Raw genomic sequence first — 19,505 nt, 5'->3', positions numbered from 1 at the left:
AGGGACAGCGACAGCAACATAACTCGCGGGGACAGGGAAATTGAGTTCCTGCGGGGACGGGGAAAAATTTGTCCCTGTGTCCTTCTCTAGTACAAAGCTACAAGAGGAGCCCAAACATATGTTATGGTAGGTTAGTCAAACAGTACTGTAAAAATGCACATCATGAAAAGACAGCAAAACTTTGAAGGAGATTTATGTTCCAGATTTTATTTTTTAAGTGCCCAAACACAGAATTAAAAGTAGAGCAAACAGGAGAGAAATAATTAGGGAACCCACAGAGCAGAAAAGTTGTAACTGCCCAGCCAAACAGAACTTGACAGCCAAATCAATTTCACCAAAGAATTAGTGACAATACAGAAAAAGAATATGAGGTGAAACAATAGTAAGATGGTTGACAAAGCAGCCTTGTCACCAGAGAATAACCATACATACTGGAACAAAAATGGTAACCTGCAGAAGGAAGGAAAAACAGTCTCTACCATGTGAATGAAGTGGAAATTGTTCCTATTGCATGTAGAAGAAAGCTTTCTTGCATCTGCTCCTGTGAAAACAGGAAAAACACCAAGAACATTGGCTAATTTATGATGATGTTTATTTCTGAGAAGAAAAAGCTGTATGCAGAACAGCATTGTAGCTGTTTAGTCTGATAATGGTCTAGTTGCAGTTTGAAGAGTGAATCTCCATAGACAGCACCTCAGAGGAGTGGTGGGGGAGTTGGGTAGGGACTAGGTACCACTGAATATTACCCTCAGGTTAAGAAATATTCCTGTGAGGCACTCCCCATACTCAACTGGATCCTAGTTTCTGGACTGATCTAGGAGTGAGCCTCATATAAGAAGTCTGAAGACTTCTCAACTTCAAAAGCCCTTCCAGGGGGACTTGGACCTTCCATGTATTTCCAAAATGCTGATACGTTGGAATATCAGGACTTTTTATAGCTCAATAAGGCTAAAATATAGTAGCTCTGGAGTTATTATGGCAAGTAGTCATGGAATTCCATGGAGTACCATCACCATTTGCTTTGGAGACAGAGAAATATTAAATGTTCTGGGGCTGCACAATAACTTTAAAAGGTGAATCACAAAGAACTACTTTTCTCTGCCTCCATCCTCTGGTATATGGACATAACTCACAAGTTCTGGACTGATCTGTGGGATGTTAAGGAAATATCTATAAATGGTTGACATAAACCTGATTTTATTTTTATAAATTAAGAGGGTCATGGCCAGCAGCAGTTTGTTCCTAGTGTTTGGCTTCCACTAGGCTATGGTTCCACAAGCTATCATTTGTATTTGCCTGTGACTTTTCCTTATTTTTAAGCCCAGCAACTGTGGCAACAGTCTTCTGCCAGGATCCACAGATCACTGCTCTTTCCAGAATCCAGTACCGCCCACATATGCAACTTGGCCACTAAGTATTACCACTGTGAAATGAGAATGATGTCCAAATCCCCTCTTTGAGAACTGGTAGCACATGATAGATTTTATATATAGTTATTCTGCCCTTATTTTTTTTTAATGTCTTTGGAGGGCTTCTTCCTGGATTCAGCAAATTTCAGGTATACAGGGATTACTGAGACATTTTAAACATATAGAGAAGCTGACATGATGTATACTCTCTCTCCCAACAGGAAAATGTGGAAGGCTCAAAATGCAATTCTTGTCACCAGGGTTCATTCCATCTGGACCCATCTAATCCTAAAGGCTGCACTACTTGCTTTTGTTTTGGAGCAACCAATCAGTGCCAGAGTACAGAAAAGCACAGGATGAAGGTATAATAAAATAGCAGGTGTTATGTTCTTTTGTCCCCGTATTACTTTGGCCCCCTCTTCTATGAAACCACGCTATCGGTTTTTAACACAGAGAGCCACGCTGCTCCTGATGCTCATTGAGTTCCTATGAGCGTCGGGAGCAGCACGGGCCATTTAGCACAGCTCTCTGTGCTAAGAACCGCTAGCACGGTTTCGTAGAAGAGAGGGATTGGTCATGCATGTTTAGTGAATTATTTTGTGGATTTAGCTTACATTTTTTCAGTAGTAGCTCAAGGTGGGTTAAATGTATGTAAAGCAAGTATTTCCCCTGTTCCTGGAGGCCCCACAATCTAAGGGGCCCTTTTACCAAACAGTGGTAAAAATTTATAAATCATTTCAAAATATTATTTTACCATATCTATTAAATTTATATCAGTATCAAATGAACAATGGGAATATATCAGGTACTATGGCTGATTCTGTAATTATTGTCTTGCCAAAACCAAACAGGGATCCTACTTTGGTTTCAAACTACAGGCCTATTTCATTATTAAATGTAGATGGTAAATTGATTGCTAAAGTATTAGCATTAAGATTGGCAAAAGCTCTTCCTTTTATTATTGATGTCCACCAAACAGGATTTATTGCTAAAAGGCATTCTTCAAATAATACTAGATTAGCATTTCACTCTTTAAATTTAGCAAAAAATATTAATGATCCAGCTTTTATAGTGTCTTTAGATGCAGAAAAAGCATTTGATAGAGTGGAATGGAGTTTCATGTATCAAGCTTTGGAATGGTTTGGTATAGGCCCCGGTTTTATTAAAATGGCTCAGACATTGTATAGCTCTCCTGGTGCAAGATTATATATTAATAATAATTTATCAGATAGATTTAACTTGCGAAGGGGAGTTAGACAAGGATGTCCTTTGTCCCCCTTACTTTTTGATGTTGTTCTTGAACCCTTATTAATTGCAATTAATCAAACTAAGGAGATAAAGGGAATCCCATACTCTAACTGGAAATTTAAACTTTCTGCATATGCAGATGATAATTTACTATATTTAAGAGAACCGGGGAATACTGTTCCATGTTTACGTAATCTTCTAGAGAAATTCTGAAAATTTTCTGGATATAAAATTAATTGGAGTAAATCGGAAGTTCTTCCAATTAATGTTCATTGCACCAAAGGATTATTTGATTCATATTCATTTATCTGGAAAGATGAAGGTTTTTTTTTTTGTTTTTTTTATATATTATTTTTTATTTTCAAATTTTACAGAAAGTGTACAACATGTTAAAATACAATTAATGAATATACAATAACACTTTTATATCTAATACATTATGTTCTAAATATATTTTTATCCCCTCTCCCTCCCCCCACCCTTCTATTACTTTTCATTCATACATTACATATTGTATAATATATTATAACATATTATATAGAAATTATTTTCATTACCCCCCCTCTTAGGAATTACTATCAAAAATACAATTGAAGACACAGTGAAAGAGAATGAAAAACTTTTATTAAGAAAGATAACAGAAATGTGTGAGCAATGGAATCCTTTACATCTCTCTTGGTGGGGAAGAGTTCAAACAATTAAAATGACGATATTGCCTGTGGTTTGTTATCAAATGAGTATGATACCAATATTTTTTCAGGGGTCATTTTATAAAAAGTTAAACAATGTTCTTACAAAATTTGTTTGGTTTGGGAAAAGATCCAGAATTGCTTTAGCATCATTACAAAGACCAATTGTGGAGGGAGGGGTAAATTTTCCAAATTTTTATAGATACCATGAAGCCTATATTCTAAGACAGGGTATGTATTGGATCCTCCCAGCTCTCATGGAGAATGTACCGGATTGGTTATATTTAGAATGGAGGCTCCTGTTTCCATTACATTTAGAACATGTAGTTAGTATAAAATTGCCTAGGAAATACAAGGATAATAGAATCTTACTGGATACTTGGAAGACTTTAAGATATATTAGTAATTTGTCACCAGATCCAATTGCTAAATCATTAAATCAATCTATTTGGGTAAACTCCAGGATCAAGATTGGCGGATTTAAAATCATCTGGAAACAATGGATAATTGCAGGTATACGAACATTGAATGATGTTATTTTAGAAGGATCACTGCTTAGTTTTTCACAATTGCAACATAAATTTGGCTTAAATAAAACACAATATTTTAAATGGATGCAATTGAAGCAGGCTATTCAGGCAGGGTTCCCTGAATGGAAAGATCTTAATACTCAATATAGCTTGCAGGTTCTTTGTTTCCAGGCGGATTTTTTTGGGTCACCAAGCCGCAAAATGGTATAAATTGTTAAATGGATTTTTAAATAAAAAAAAAGAAAACTGGACTTAGGGATATTTGGAGTATTGAGATTGGACAGACAATTTCTGCGTCTCAATGGCCACGATTTTGGTCCTGGAGATTAAGGTCTACAAGGTCAGCATCTATGAGTCAAACGTGGATGTTTTTGTTACATTGAGTTTTATGGACCCCTACGCGTTTACAAAAGATAGATATTACTAGATCCAATAGATGCAGGCATTGTAGAATAGAAGTTGGAACGTTACATCATTTAATTTTTTTTTGTCCCTGCGTAAATGCTTTTTGGAAATTAATTTGGCCCCAAATTAATAAATTATTAGAAAATCATGTAGGACTCTCATATGACACTATATTATTTGGTACAGCAATGAGAACTCAGAGTCCGATTTCTGCAAATAATAACAAGTTATTATTAATATTGACAGGGGTCGCCATGCAACAAATTACTCAAAATTGGAAGGATTATACAAAATTAAATTATACATTTTGGTGGAACTCAGTTTGTCATATATATAAAATGGAAAAGGTGTTAGCGTTACAAGAAGGGAATCCACAATTTCAAGAAAATTTGGGAACCATTGACTAGTTATTCTAATGATCAGATTTCTTAGCACATTGGTAGTAGGTATATAGGGGTGGGATGGGGGATGTATATCATATGGAAAAAGGAATTTGACAAAAGGGGGGGATTTATTGTATATGATAAGATCTGTTTGTAATTACAAGTGTCATATGATAATTGATTATAATATGTTTAATTCACTTGTTGTAAGAATTCAAAAATGAATAAATAAAATTAAAAAAAACCCAAACAAACAGTGGTAAAAAGTGGCCTTAGCGTGCCCTTACACGGGTCTTTCCCATACGTTAAGGCCATTTTTACCACTGGGGTAAAATGGCTGAATTTTTTAAATTAATGGCCATTCACTAGTTTTGGCATTAGCATGTGTCCATTAGTGTGTGAGTCTCTATAGCCATTATATAGGTCAGTGTATCGCAAACTGTGCCGTGGCACACTAATATTCCGCGGTGAGATTCCGGGTGTGGCGCGAGACGGCGAGAAGGAGAGACGCTGGCACCGGCTGACTGCCTATAGGACTTGCCTCTTGTGGTGAGAGGCATGTCCTGTAGGCAGTTAACTGGCACCCGCACCTCTTCTCCGTGCCTCTCTGCCCCCACTGGCAGCTCAGGGCCCTGTCTGGAGGGCCTTCGCGCATGCGCAGATGTCGATGTGATGACATCACACATGTGCATGATGTCGTCATGTCGACATCCATGCATTTCTAGGTGCCCTCCAGCCCCGGCCTGGAGTTTACCATGCTGCTGAGTAAAAAGGTTTGCAGGACACAGATATAGGCAGTAAGAACTCACATGCTAAGCGCATGATAATCAGTACTCAGCAATGTAGCTTCTCTAACCAATTAGCGCTGAATATACCCAGTCTGTCACAGCATGCCCAGCAAGCCACAAAAGTACTTCCTGACATTTGTTTGCTGAGGTAAGCATGTGTTAGTGCTTACCGAAGCTTTGTAAAATGGCTCCTAAGTGTGTACCTGCAGCAATGGAGGGTTAAGTGATTTTTTGACCTTTGTTGTGCTTACCACAGTCCTTGGTTGGTCTCTAGGACTCTCTTGAGCTCCTCGTTCTGCCGCTGCCGTTCAGCTGCCACTGCCGCCAACGCCGACATCTCCATCTTGGACCTGCAGAGACTGGGGAAGAAAGTACACTATCTAAGTGTGATAATTTAGTTAGCTTGGCCTCCCAATACCACCCTCGCCAGACCCCGCGTGTAGCACGCTTACCGCGGAACTGACGAGTCTGCGCCTGCGTGCTCCTTAACAGGGTGCACTGCCCTTCTTCTGGAACCTCCTGGTTCCCTCTGGTTCCTCAAGAACTCCCGGCACCGTCTGTGTCCTGGCTCCTGTGCTGGAACACTGCTGTCGGTAGCCTGCCTGTGGAATCCTCCGCAGTTGAGCGAGCTCCTCCGTGGACCCGGAAGCTGTGTTGTGTTGTAACCGGTACTCCCAACAATGGCATCCAATTAATTAGTTCACTGCATTCATACTGTGCTTGTAAAAAAACACTTTTCCTCCAGGAACCAAACAAAAATTCCTCCAGGAACTTGACCAAAGTTGTACAAAAAAAAAATGTTTTTGGCATGCGGTATCCTTCTCCCAACTTTGAAAGGGATTGTATCCCACTCTGATACCACTCTGTCACACCCACGCTCTCTGCGAACACCCTGAGCCGTCGGGTAGTGACACGAAGTTTGTTACTGGCGTGGTCCCTTTAGAATTAGGGTCTCCTTTCAAGTTGGTAGCCGCTGGCAAATGCCCAACTAAGCCTATTCCCCAAGGGCTTGGTGCAAACATAAGCTTTTATTCGGCCACCGGACGTGGAATTACTGTGCCACTCCAGGTTTTCCTGGTAGCATGAACATCATACAAAAACCAACAGAAAAAGTTCATTTCACTCCTGGTCACCCAGTAATCAGCTCTGGATTTGGTTGATAAACCACATACAGTCCTTAGTATTTCATGAGGCTAGGAGGTGAAACAGCACAAATAACTTTCCACTGTAGCTTTACAGAAGAGACATTCCTGTTCATGTCTGAGACATATTCTGTGCTGTCCTGCAGTGCACTTACTCTCTCCAGCTGGGCTGGACTTTCTCCTTAGACCCGAGCAGGCTTTTCCCTGAGAGGGTTAATCTTCTTCTCCCTATGAGGCAGGCAGGCTAATTGAGTTAGTTAGTTGCTATGGCAATCTCTTTACAGCTGGGCATTTTCACGGAGTCCTGAAGCCAGGAAACTCTGAGGTTTAAACTAGCCAGCATTACAGCCTGGCGTTTGGTTCAGCTGTGAACATAACATGAAGAGGAGATTATCGTATCCTTTACAAATTCCAGCACACTAACATGTGAAATTGCAGTACAGGATTATTTTCCCTAGTAACTCCCACAGTCATTAGTTCAAAGAGCAAACAGAGAAATACAGCCAAAACAAAACCTCTGTTCACCGACCTTTTCCAGGATATTCAGCTCTCCATTTCCTCTGACCAGCTTTCCTGTATAGCCCCACGTTCCTCCAACACCATTGGCTCTGGGGGAAGGAATTCGGTGGCCAAATTACCAGCCTGTTCCTCAGTCATTTCCCAGTCAGTGCTAAGGAACTGCTCTGCAAGGTCTGAGGCAAGCTCAGCCCCATCCTGCCTCTGCTCTACTGCCAAGCCTCGTTCTGCTCCTCCTCCTTCCTCCCTTTGCTCTCTGATGAGCCTGGCTTTAAGCTGAGGGAAAGAACCACTCCCCCTTGGCTTTGGATGGGGGAAGGGAATTCCTTCCTCAGCCCATGCCGTTTCTCTGAGGGGAAACTGCTTGTGAGCTTTCTGCCTTACAGGCAATGGACATTAGCAAGGCAGCTTCTTCCTGCCTGGCTTTGGGACTGCTTCAGGTAAGTCTAAGCCTTCCTGTTCTATTTCCATTTCTTCATTGTCACTCACCAGGTAGTCAGCTAATTTATTGTCCTGGGCACTGACCTGGTCAGCCCTTCTGCACTGGGGTTTGTATATTTTCCTTCCTATCCCTGTGGCAAACCTTGGGACAGACGTCTGTTTGTCCCATTACTCTCTTCCAATCTTTCCAGAGGTTTTCTGTTTCATGCTCCTCCTCCGCAGAAGGTCCTGACTACGGACTCGTCGGCCTACACTTGGGGGGCTCATCTAGACAGTCTTCGCACTCAGGGTCTTTGGTCCAGTGCCGACCGACTTTGTCACATCAACCTGCTGGAGCTTCGAGCGATCTTCCTCGCCCTGAAGGCTTTTTGTCACCTGCTTCGTGACCGAGTGGTACTGGTCCGCACGGACAACCAGGTCACCATGTATTATATCAACAAACAGGGGGGAACGGGGTCCCTGTCCCTGTGCCAGGAGGCGATGCGGCTCTGGGATTGGGCCATCCGCCGCAACATTTTCCTTCAAGCAGTCTACATTCAGGGCTAGCATAATTGTTTGGCGGACAAGTTGAGTTGTCTTCTGCAGCCTCACGAATGGTCCATCCATTCCTTGACCCTGCGTCTGGTATTTGCTCATTGGGGGACTCTGGACGTCGATCTGTTTGCGTCCCCCCACAATCACAAGTTACCCCGCTTCTGCTCCAGGGTCTACACCCCATTCAGATTCGAGGCAGATGCTTTCCTGCTGGATGGGACAAACCTCTTTCTGTATGCATTTCCTTCATTCCCTCTGATTCTGAAGACTCTCGTCAGGCTTAAGTCCATGAGTGCTACCATGATTCTGCTAGCTCCTCGGTAGCCCCGATAGCCGTGGTTCTCCCTTCTGTTGCAACTCAGTTCCAGGGAGCCTCTTCTTCTGCCTGTTTTTCCTTCTCTGCTTACGCAGAGTCGGGGTTCTCTACTTCATCCCAACCTACAGTCTCTACACTTAACAGCTTGGTTCCTCAAGACTTGATGCCCTTGTTCCAGTTCTCCCAGCCTGTGCTGGATGTCCTGGAGGCGTCTCGGAAGGAGTCCACTCGCCAATGTTACCATCAGAAGTGGACCCGTTTTTCTTCCTGGTGTGTTGTTCGACAGCAGGAGCCGCTGTCTGCCTCCTTATCTGCTGTCCTGGACTATCTGTTACACTTATCTGGCGCTGGACTCAAGTCATCCTCGGTCCGAGTCCACCTTGCTGCCATTGCCGCTTTTCATCAGCTGATTGGCGGGAAGCTTATCTCTGTTCATCCTGTGGTTTACCGCTTCATGAAAGGCCTTTTCCACTTTCATCCGCCCCTTAAACCTCCTCCTGTGGTTTGGGATCTTAATGTGGTCCTTGCTCGTTTGATGAAACTCCCGTTCGAGCCGCTAGCGCAGGCTCATTTGAAGTATCTTACTTGGAAGGTTGTGTTTCTTATTGCTCTCACTTCTGTCCGTTGGGTCAATGAGCTTCAAGCCTTGGTAGTGGATTCTCCTTTCACTGTCTTTCATCATGATAAGGTGGTTCTCCGTACCCATGCTAAGTTCTTGCCTAAGGTTGTTTCTGAGTTTCACATCAACCAATCCATTGTTCTTCCTGTGTTTTTTCCGAAGCCCCATTCTCACCCTGAGAAGTGGCTCTGCATTCTGTTGACTGTAAGCGTGCGCTGGCCTACTGGAAGCACACCGCTCCTCATTGTTCTGATCCCCAGCTGTTCCTCTCTTTTGATCCTAATCGCTTGTGTCGCTCTGTTTCTAAGCGGACCATTTCTAACTGGTTGGCCGCTTGTATCTGTTTCTGTTACACTCAGGCTGGTCTCTCCCTGCCAGGTCGAGTCATGGGCCACAAGGTCAGAGCGATAGCGGCGTCTGTTGCTTTCCTCCGCTCTACTACGCTTGAGGAAATCTGTAAGGCTGCCACTTGGTCCTCAGTTCATACGTTTACCTCGCACCACTGTCTGGATGCTTTCTCCAGGCGTGATGGCCATTTTGGCCAATCCGTTTTGCAAAATCTATTCTCCTAAATTGCCAACTGTCCCTCCATCCCATTCTGGTTAGCTTGGAGGTCTCCCACATATAGAGAATATGCTGCCTGCTTGTCCTGGGATAAAGCACAGTTACATACCGTAACAGGTGTTATCCAGGGACAGCAGGCAGATATTCTCGCAACCCACCCACCTCCCCGTGGTTGGCTTCTTTGCTAGCTATCTGAACTGAGGACACGCTGAGGAGACTCATGTCCTAGACCGGGTGAGAGGGGCACGCGCGCATGCGCGGGCCAATCGCAAGCTTGAAAGTCTTCAAGCAAGTCTGCTTGCAAAAACGTCCGCTAGGGGGCTCCATCGGTGACGTCACCCACATGTAGAGAATATCTGTCTGCTGTCCCTGGATAACACCTGTTACAGTAAGTAACTGTGCTATTTAGGTATTTGGATAAAGAACACACTGGATGAAACAATGAAAGTGAATGAAAATTTTTTATTACAGAAGGTAACAGAAATGTGTGAGCAATGGAATCCTTAGTCAACTATACACTTTCACAAAAGTGGAAAATCAAAAAGGTACTGCAGTATTATTAAAGCATGAGCACATAAACCAATCTTAATGGAGGAAAAAAAGCCTCACAGGGGCCCGCCCACCTCCACAATGGTGGAATAGCGGTATTCGAGTGGTCACTTCACTGGCTAAAAACCTCCTAGTAAAAATGGTTCAAACAATGTGCTGATTTCAATTGCTTTGAAAAATATGTGTGAGACAGAAGAAAAACAACTTATCTTTCTTTCTTCAAGATCGGTACACCAACGGTGGCCAGCGTTTCACTATAAAGCTGCCTCAGGGTGTAGCAAATCCGATCACACTTTAAATCAGACGCCGACAGCGTCCTTTACATCTTTCCTGGTGGGGGAGAGTTCAAACTATTAAAATGATGATATTGCCTGTGGTTTGTTTCTATAAAAAGTTAAATAGCATTCTCACAAAATTTATTTGCCTGGGTAAAACTCCTAGCATCTTTACAAAAACCAATTACGGAGGGAGGGGTAAATTTTCCCAATTTTTATAGGTATCATCAAGCCTATATTTTGCGCCAAGGTGTGTATTGGATCCTCCCAGAGCCCATTGAAAATATCCCAGATTGGTTATGGTTGGAATGGTGACTCATATTTCCTTTGTGATTATGCCATGTTCTCAGTATCAAAATGCCTAGATTATATTAAAAAAAACAGAATTCTAGTAGATACATGGAAAACAGTACGATATATCAATAATTTAACACCTATTCCAATTCACAAATCAACAAATCAAACCATTTGGCTAAACTCCAAGATTCAAATTGCCCGATTTAAGGTCATCTGGAAGCATCGGATGATAGCAGGAATACGTACTTTAGAGGATGTAATATCTAACGGTAAGCTGCTTGACTTTTCACAGTTGCAACAAATTTGGACTTAATAAATCACAAAGTTTTAGATGGTTGCAATTGAAGCAGGCCATTTAGGTGGGATTCCCTGAATGGAAAAATTTAAATAATCAATATAGTTTGGAATTCTTATGCTTTCAGGCGGACTTCCTGGGACATCAGGCCACACAGTGGTATAAATTGATAGCTGGATTTATAAATAAGAAACCAAAAACTGGGCTTAGGGACATTTGGAGTATTGAGATTAAGCACCAAATTTCTGCATCTCAGTGGCCACAAATCTGGACTTGGAGGTTGAGATGTACAATGTCATCATCTTTGAGACAAACTTGGTTTTTTCTGTTACATAGAGCATTATGGACCCCTCTTCAGTTACAAAAGTTAGATGGCTCTAAGTCAAATAAATGTTGGCATTGTCATCTCGAAGTAGGGACTTTAGATCATTTATTGTTCTATTGTCCACTTATTTTGGCTTTTTGGAAATCAATATGGGATCAAATAAATTGTTTATTGGAAAATCATGTGGCATTATCCTATGATACTGTGCTATTTGGTGTATCAATGAGAGCTAAAAGTCAAATATCAGCTAAGAACAACAGGTTTTTATTAATAATGACAGGAGTCGCCATTCAACAAGTTACGAGCAAGTGGAAGAATTGGAAAAGGCTTAACTATAGTTTTTGGTGGAGTTCATTGTGTCATATATATAAAATGGAAAGAACATTAGCCATTCAGAAAGGGAATTTAAAAAAATTTCAGGAGATCTGGGAGCCATTAGCAAAATATTGTAACATCTAATATTGTTTTCCCCTATAAACATGCACATCTGGTAGGGGGGAGGTTGGGAGTATGATAGAATAATAAATTTGGTCAATATAGAAATTTTATATGTTGAATATTGTGATTGTTTAGGAGGGAATTAATTCTGAAGTAGATTATTAATAGAGTATTAAGTGTGGTATTGAAGAAAATGTTGTATTTTATTGTTACACTTACTGTAAGTTTTGAAAATAATAAAGAATTGGGAAAAAAAATAATAATTTTTTGGAAAGGGCATGTCAAGGGCAGAGTATGGGAGTGGAAGCACTATTCAGGTAGCTAACTGAATAATGCAGGGTTAATGCAGGAGCCTTTAGCGCTGCCTAAATAGGAGGCAGTAAGTTCTCCCACATCAATTATTTGACAATATTAGCGCACAACATGGAAATAAATAAAAAAAATTGAAAATGCACTATTTTATGGATGCACTGAAAAAGAGCTTAGAGGGGCTACAGAGTTATGCATAAAAGATGGGTACACCAGGAAGGGAGGGTTCTTGAGTGGGCAGACTTGTTGGGCCGCCGGCCCTCTTCTGCCGTCATATTCTATGTTTCTATAATAATTTTTTAAAAAGTCTTTTTTTTTGGTTTTAAGTTTTTTATTCATTTTTCATATAACAACAAGTGTACCACTTAAATTAATATAGTTTCATTACGTATACACTTGATATTCCTTCATAAATTACTATATATATAACGTATCATTATATAATCTTTTACTATAATCTTGAAACAGTATATAATATTTAATAAGTATACCAACTATTTCTCAATTATAAACCCATCCCCTCCCCTTTCTTTGGCAACTGCATATAATACAACAAGATATATTGAAAAAAAAAAACGTCTTAAGTCCCCTTTTGGCCTAAGGCCTTAAACGTTGACAGTAGAAGCAGGGAAAATGTCCATTATCAAAAAAAAAGGAGGTTTATTTTGATAATGGCCTGCCTCTATGTTCAGCTGTTTAAACACCCAGACTACCACTACATCTAAACTTATACCATATAATCAACTAAAAAAAGCCTAAGCTCCAAACGTCCAAAACAAGGGCTTTTAGGCAAAGGAGGAGCCAGTCCTTTGCCTAAAAGCTGGATTCTGTAACCGGTGTCTGTCAAAAACAACACCGGTTACAGAATCCCCCCCCCCCGGCGACATCGGGGCAAGAGGGAGCCCAAACCCTCTTGCCCCGTGATCCCCAACCCCCCCTGACGATATCAGGGCAAGAGGGAGACCAAGCCCTCTTGCCCCGTGGCACCTGACCTCCCCGACACTATCGGGACAGGAGGGAGCCCGAGCCCTACTGCCCCACGGCACCCCCGATGAAGATCAGGGCAAGAGGGAGCACAAGCCCTCTTGCCCCGTTGACAGCCCCGACTCGATCGAGCCAGGAGGTAGCCCAAGCCCTCCTGGCCACATGACCCCACCCCCTATAAGATCGGGCAAAAGGGAGCTCAACCCCTCCTGCCCAGGAGGACCCCCTACCCCCCACCCCCACTAAAATCCCAGGCCCTCCTGCCCTCTACTCAACCCGCCCCCCCTGAACCCCCAAATGGCACCCCCGCCTAACCATGACCCCCTTCCAACCCCACGACCCCCCCACCCCCAATCCCACCTCCCATACCTTGAAATTGTTGGCCAGACAGACAAGTGCCAAGCCTGCCCATTTGGTAGGCCAGCCAGCTCAGGAATGGGGCCGGATTGGCCCAGGTGGCTCAAACCCCACCCACAGGTGGGGCCTGAGGCGCCTGGGTCAACCAGAATAGGCCCAGGAGCCTTAAGCTCCTCCTGTGGGTGTGGCCTTAAGCACATGGGCCGGGTTGGGTCCATGTGCCTAAGGCCCCACCCACAGGAAGGGCATAAGGCTCCTGGGCCTATTCTGGTTGACCCAGGCGCCTCAGGCCCCACCTGTGGGTGGGGTTTAGCCGCCTGGGCCAATCTGGACCCATTCCTGAGCTGGCTGGCCTGCCGGACAGGCGGGCTTGGCATTCGTCCGTCCGGCCAACAATTTCAAGGTATTGGGAGTGGGATTGGGGGTGGGGGGATCGTGGGGTCAGCAGGGGGGAGATCAGGGGTTCGGGGGGCGGTTGTGGAGGGGTTGAGTTGAGGGCAGGAGGGCCTGGGATCTCTCCTGCCCATATTTTAGTGGGAGTGGGGGGTAGGGGGTCTGCTTGGGCAGGAGGGGTTGGGCTCCCTCTTGCCCGATCTTGTAGGGGGTGGAGTCGTGTGGCCAGGAGGGCTTGGGCTCCCTCCTGGCTCGATCGAGTCGGGGCTGTCGACGGGACAAGAGGGCTTGGGCTCCCTCTTGCCCCAATCGTAGTCGGGGCTGTTGATGGGGCAAGAGGGCTTGGGCTCCCTCTTGCCCCGATGTTGTCGGGGGGGGGGGGGGGTGATGTATCATGGCAGGAGAGATTGGCCATCTCCCCTGCCGCGATGCGATCACTCTTCTACATGAACTGCCACAACCCGCGGCAGAAGAGATTGAGCATTTCTCCTGCCGCGGGTCACGGCAGTTCAGGTAGAGGAGTGATCGCATCGCAGTAGGGGAGATGAGGCATCTCTCCTGCTGTGATGGTTGCAGTGGGGGGGTGGGTGGCTAGGTTGTTGGGCCACTGGATTGATCGCATTAGCCGCCATCAGCTTAGCAGCTCCTTTTTCGGCACTTATACCTGTTTTGAGTTGGTCTAAGTCAAAACGTATAAGTGCCGACTAGGCAACCTGCCTAAAGTTTTGGTTATACCTGTTGCATGCCTAGGTCTAGGTCGGCCCACCTCCCGCCCTTTCCCCTCCTCTAAAAACACCTCTTTTCTCTCTGTGCGTTTAGAGACAGGGGAAAGGCCTAAGCTGTTTTTAGATACGTCTAAAACCAGCTTTGATTATGGGTACTTGGACGATCAGGCTTTTTGATCGTCCAAGTAGCCATTTAGGCCACTTTTTAGACGTTTGGTTTTTTTTTATTATGAGCCCCTTAGTGCATAGGAAAGCCCTACATTAGGATGCACAAATCCCATTTCATAGCACATCTTAGTAAAAAAAAAAAAAAAGGCCCCTTGATTAGGCTTGACCTTAAAAGCTAGTTCAAGTGATATTTTTCCGTCTTCTTGATGCATGTACTACCACTGCTTCATATATAGAATCCCTTGCAAGCTGCTGGCTTCAGCTTTATACCTTTGAATGTCCTAGCTGTAGATCCCCCTGAAATATCCTTTCTAAATCCATGCACAAGTTTCCTAGGGCTACAGATGGGGAACTTCTGGTTTGCACTGCCTCGCCACAAGGGCATACAGATCAAACTGAAAAAAATATGAGCAGGTCGTGAAGTGAGCACTAGGAATGACACATAGAACAAAGCTGTTTGAAACAATGTATTGCTCTGATTTATCAGTTGGTGAATATGAGGAACTGGCATCTGGAGGCAATGGACAAATACGATATCCCTGCGACCTTCAATCCCAACAGTAACAGTGTGGTTGCAGATGTTCAAGAACTGCCCACGTTCATGCAAAATGTGTACTGGGTGGCACCACCTTTCTACTTGGGAGATAAGGTAAGGACTGTTTTCGACTGCTGAGGGTTTTGACACAATGTTCCATGCTATTGTCTCGATAAGGGTCTTCTTCAAACCTGTTTCCTTTAACCTTTCTCAGCTGTCACATATCACCCAAGACCAAATGTGCTAAACATATGTAGGAGCCTTTCATATCCAGGAAACACAAAAGAGGAGATGACACATAAGACTTTCCAATATAAATAATAAAAGCCACCAGAGAGGTAAACAAAGGTTTATCAAGATGACAAATATCATATTTTTTTGCTGATTTTGTTAAGTTTATATTAAAGACTTCAGAAATTTTTTTGGGTTTTGGTTTTTGCCTTTGTGGAAATATCATATGGCCCAGCAAAGATCCTATAAAACACTAGGAGGCTTATAATAAGGCACCATTAGAAAATAATAGACTCAACACAGAATCTCTGTTTTGGCAAGGAATGCCTGGTTCAGGAGTCATGTAATCTAAAACAATAAGAAATGACATTAACAAAAGCCAGAGTTTATAAAGAATATACGAGGGCAAATCAAAAATTAAAGGCAATTGTTAAATTACACAATAACTAGAACAGAGCTAGCGAAATGCAACATATGTTTTCATACATTGCCTGTTGGATCGTTCGGTCTTTAGTTATGTGGCAGCCACGAATTCAGAAACATGGACGATCCATTGCAAGATTGCACCATCAAAGAACAATGTGCAGTAGTTTGCTTTCTTTTGGCAGAGGGAGTGAAACCTGTGGAAAATCACTGCTGGATATAGACACGGTATGGACATACTGTAGTACCATGAATCAACAAAAAGTTTATGAATGGGTAAAAAGGTTTAAAGCGGGAAGAACAGGTGTTACCGAAGAAGATCATTCTGGTCGCCCATCAACATAGCGCACACAAGAACACATTGACAGGGTGGATGCCTTGATTAGAGAAGACTGACGGACAACGCTCAATTGGCTGCAAATTTGGATATCGGCTGTGGATCTGCATTTGCCATAATGCATGATAATAATAATAATTATTATATTATTGTATACCGCCATACCCAAGGAGTTCTAGGCAGTTCACATCAATTAATTAAGATCCGAGATGACACGCGGATTTACAACATTTTATCAGAGTTGCAAGCAATGAAGAAGGTGAGGTTGAAAGGGAAGAGAGAGAGAGACCAAATAGGGGCGGGGGGAAGGGGAAGAGCAGTAAGAGGGGGTGGGGGCGGGTGTCGGTTTATTGCGGGAGGAAGGAGGTTAAGGGTCCTGTTTGCGGAATAGGTGAGTTTTGAGTAATTTTCTGAAGCCGAGGTAGGTAGGGGCCTCAAGCACCATTTGGGCTAGCCATGGGTTCAGCTTAGCCCCCTGGAAGGTGAACATGGGCATTGGATGCCTGCGCACTCATAAAGCTGCAGCTGCCAATTAAGCTGCTAGCTTTCACTCAAGGTGTGAAAAATAACAAAAAGCATGCACAATGACGCTAATGCAAAGGTTTTACCAAAATATAATTATATATTTTATTAGTTATTGTTTATATTTTTCCATTATGAAACCAAAAGAATAAAGCATAATTGCATTAGCAGTTGCATTAGCGGGAGTCGTTATAGTTGCCAAAATGCTGGCCTTTTGATAACGAGCTCAGCTCAATATTTCGAAACACCCCATTATATACCTTTGGCTCAGTGTGACATCATTGGCCCGTGGGCCAACCAAAAACAGAGGTGGTCTTTAAAAGTTAGACAAATACATTTCTCTACATTTAAAAGTTTCAGAAATCATATTCATTTTGTTTACATTCATTTCTGAATATACATTTACATTTTATAACATCCAATATTCAAGAGAATCATTTGTTAAAAGGATGCTGAAATGTTCTAAGCCTGCTGAAATGTTCTCAGCCTGCCTGTCATTCTTAAAGGCTCTCCCTGAGCTGACAGTTTCAAATTTCATTGATCTTCACACAGAAGCCTTATCCTGGAGGAGAAGGAGGGGCTGTTTTTCCCCTTTCTATGCTAGAGACTGCTAATTATTTCTAGATGTTGTGCACATTGAATTTCTTTAGGTTGCAAATATATATAATATGTTTTTTCAAAACCCATTCTTTTGTTCAATACACAGCCATACAATACACATAATCACACACTTTCGGGCCCTTCATTCATAACTTGATTCATAACTCATATTTCATTCATATTTAATGCATGTTATATCTTAGTTTGGGATACTTCTTCCTAGCCAGCCTAAGGCACATCTGGTATCAATTAGAATCACATGGCTTAGAAGCGGGAAACCTGAACAAAGACTTGACAGAGACAGAAAATCACTGACACAAAATGGAGTCCAAGACACAGAAGACATAGAAAAACAGAGAACAAAATGGAGTCCATGTATATCCTGATTTCCTCCATGATCTAGCCTAATAGCAAAGTACATAAAAAGAATATTATTATATTTTCCCTTAATATTAATCTGTAGTGTGTTTTTCTGGCTTTGGCTACATCTATATTCAGATTTTTATTCACCAGTTTTCGTACGCTTCTATTGGGCGTGGCCTTAACTGACACATATGCTTGTATCTAACTAGAGTTATCCAGAATCATACGAAAAACAGGCCCTTTTGTAGAAAAACTCTACAAAAATACTGCACTATCATGTCCTGATGTCCATTCCATTACCGTCCCATAGACATAGAGCACTGAGAAGCTTTTCTTGACTGTGGGATCGGTGTGATTTTCTAGGGATAGATGTTTGTCTAGCATGACTCCCAGTATTTTTAAGGTTTGTTCGAGGGGAAAGATCATTCCTTTCACTTGAATTGTGGTGTCTTTGATTTTGTCTTTGGGGGTGGCTAGGAAGAATTTTGTTTTGTCAGGGTTTAGTTTTAGTCTGTAGGATAGCATCCAGAGTTCTATCTGATTGAGTATACTTGTAATGGAGGCGAGTAGTTCTGGTGTGAAACTGGTTAGTGGGATGGCTATTGTAATATCATCTGCATAGATGAAAAATTTGAGCTTGAGGTTATGTAGGAGGTTTCCCAGGGAGGCGAGGTAGATATTAAACAGGGTGGGGGACAGGGGGGATACTTGAAAGTCTGTGCACGATGGGTTCCCAAACAGTTTACTCATCTGCACAAGCAATAGCGTGCGGAGGTTGCGACCCAGTTCCTGAGATGGTGTGAAGAAGATCCGAGTATCTGGAGAGAATTGTCACCGGCGACAAGACATGGGAGCATCACTGCAACCTGGAGGATAAAAGACAAAGCATGCTGAAGTAAAGGAAGTAATGCTTACCTAACTTCTGTAGCGCCTGAAAAACTTCTCTTCAGGAATGCAGAAGCTAGTTGAACGATCTTGCATGGGGACTATGTGGAAAAGTGATATGTTCAATTGCTCACAGAGTTCTGTTAAAGCTGTTAAATGTATTTTGCCTTCATAAGTTGTTTATAATAGTGTATCTTTGTGTACATGGACTAGCGCCAAAGTAATTAGTGGATAGTGTTCTGCTTCTAAAGTTGCGTTCTGTGGATCACATTGATTTGTATATTCCATTGGTTAAGTAATTGTTGAAAGTGTCCAGGGCAAGCATGTTTTCCTGTATAGGAACACAACCAATGAATGAGATTCCAGCATATACAGTATGCGTGAGCAGGAAAATGTGTACAATTTAAAGAAATTATTGAAGAGGTTTCTATTTTGCAAGATGAAATATGGAAATTGAGTCTTTTAAGCGCTGGTCGCTGAAATGTTTTCATTGTCTTGCTTAGTCTGTATTGTATGTAATGATGTTTTGTAATTGTGTATGTATTTACTGTGACCCGCTTTGTATAAAGCGGGATACAAATAAATCGACTATAAACCATAAGCTTTGTACCTTTTTATATTTGTTTGGAGCCTGTCATATACCATATAGAGGCATGACAACTTCCATCACTGTCCATCCTCTTCATTGTTGGAAAATTAAAGTTGCAGGTCAAGTTATTTTTTTGCATGCAAAGGGAAATAATATTGCAGATTGAAACCAAGTATTAGTGCCATTGATGGACTGCTTGTGATGACTCAGCTTCCCAGTTGCAACTTTGCTTCCCTCACCTTGTCAGTAGGCTGGGTTAGTAAAAATATAGGTCATGTTGCTCTATTTCCAAGCTAGAAAGCTTTCTACCAGCCTGGCTGT

General features: G+C 42.5%; 1 protein-coding gene across 1 annotated transcript in view; it reads left to right on the top strand.

Annotated features, from left to right (window-relative positions):
- Nucleotides 1-19,505, top strand: part of LAMA3 (laminin subunit alpha 3) — a 509,154-nt gene that overhangs the window by 271,093 nt on the left and 218,556 nt on the right. Inside the window, exons 37-38 of the mRNA XM_033933874.1 lie at nucleotides 1,631-1,771; nucleotides 15,187-15,348. Of these exons, the coding sequence (XP_033789765.1) occupies nucleotides 1,631-1,771; nucleotides 15,187-15,348 (303 nt within the window). The remainder of the gene's footprint in view (nucleotides 1-1,630; nucleotides 1,772-15,186; nucleotides 15,349-19,505) is intronic.

Source organism: Geotrypetes seraphini, chromosome 2 (assembly GCF_902459505.1).
Source record: "Geotrypetes seraphini chromosome 2, aGeoSer1.1, whole genome shotgun sequence".
NCBI classification, from domain to species: domain Eukaryota; kingdom Metazoa; phylum Chordata; class Amphibia; order Gymnophiona; family Dermophiidae; genus Geotrypetes; species Geotrypetes seraphini.
Note: the sequence above shows the minus strand (reverse complement) of the source record. Positions and strands in the feature narration are given on the sequence as shown.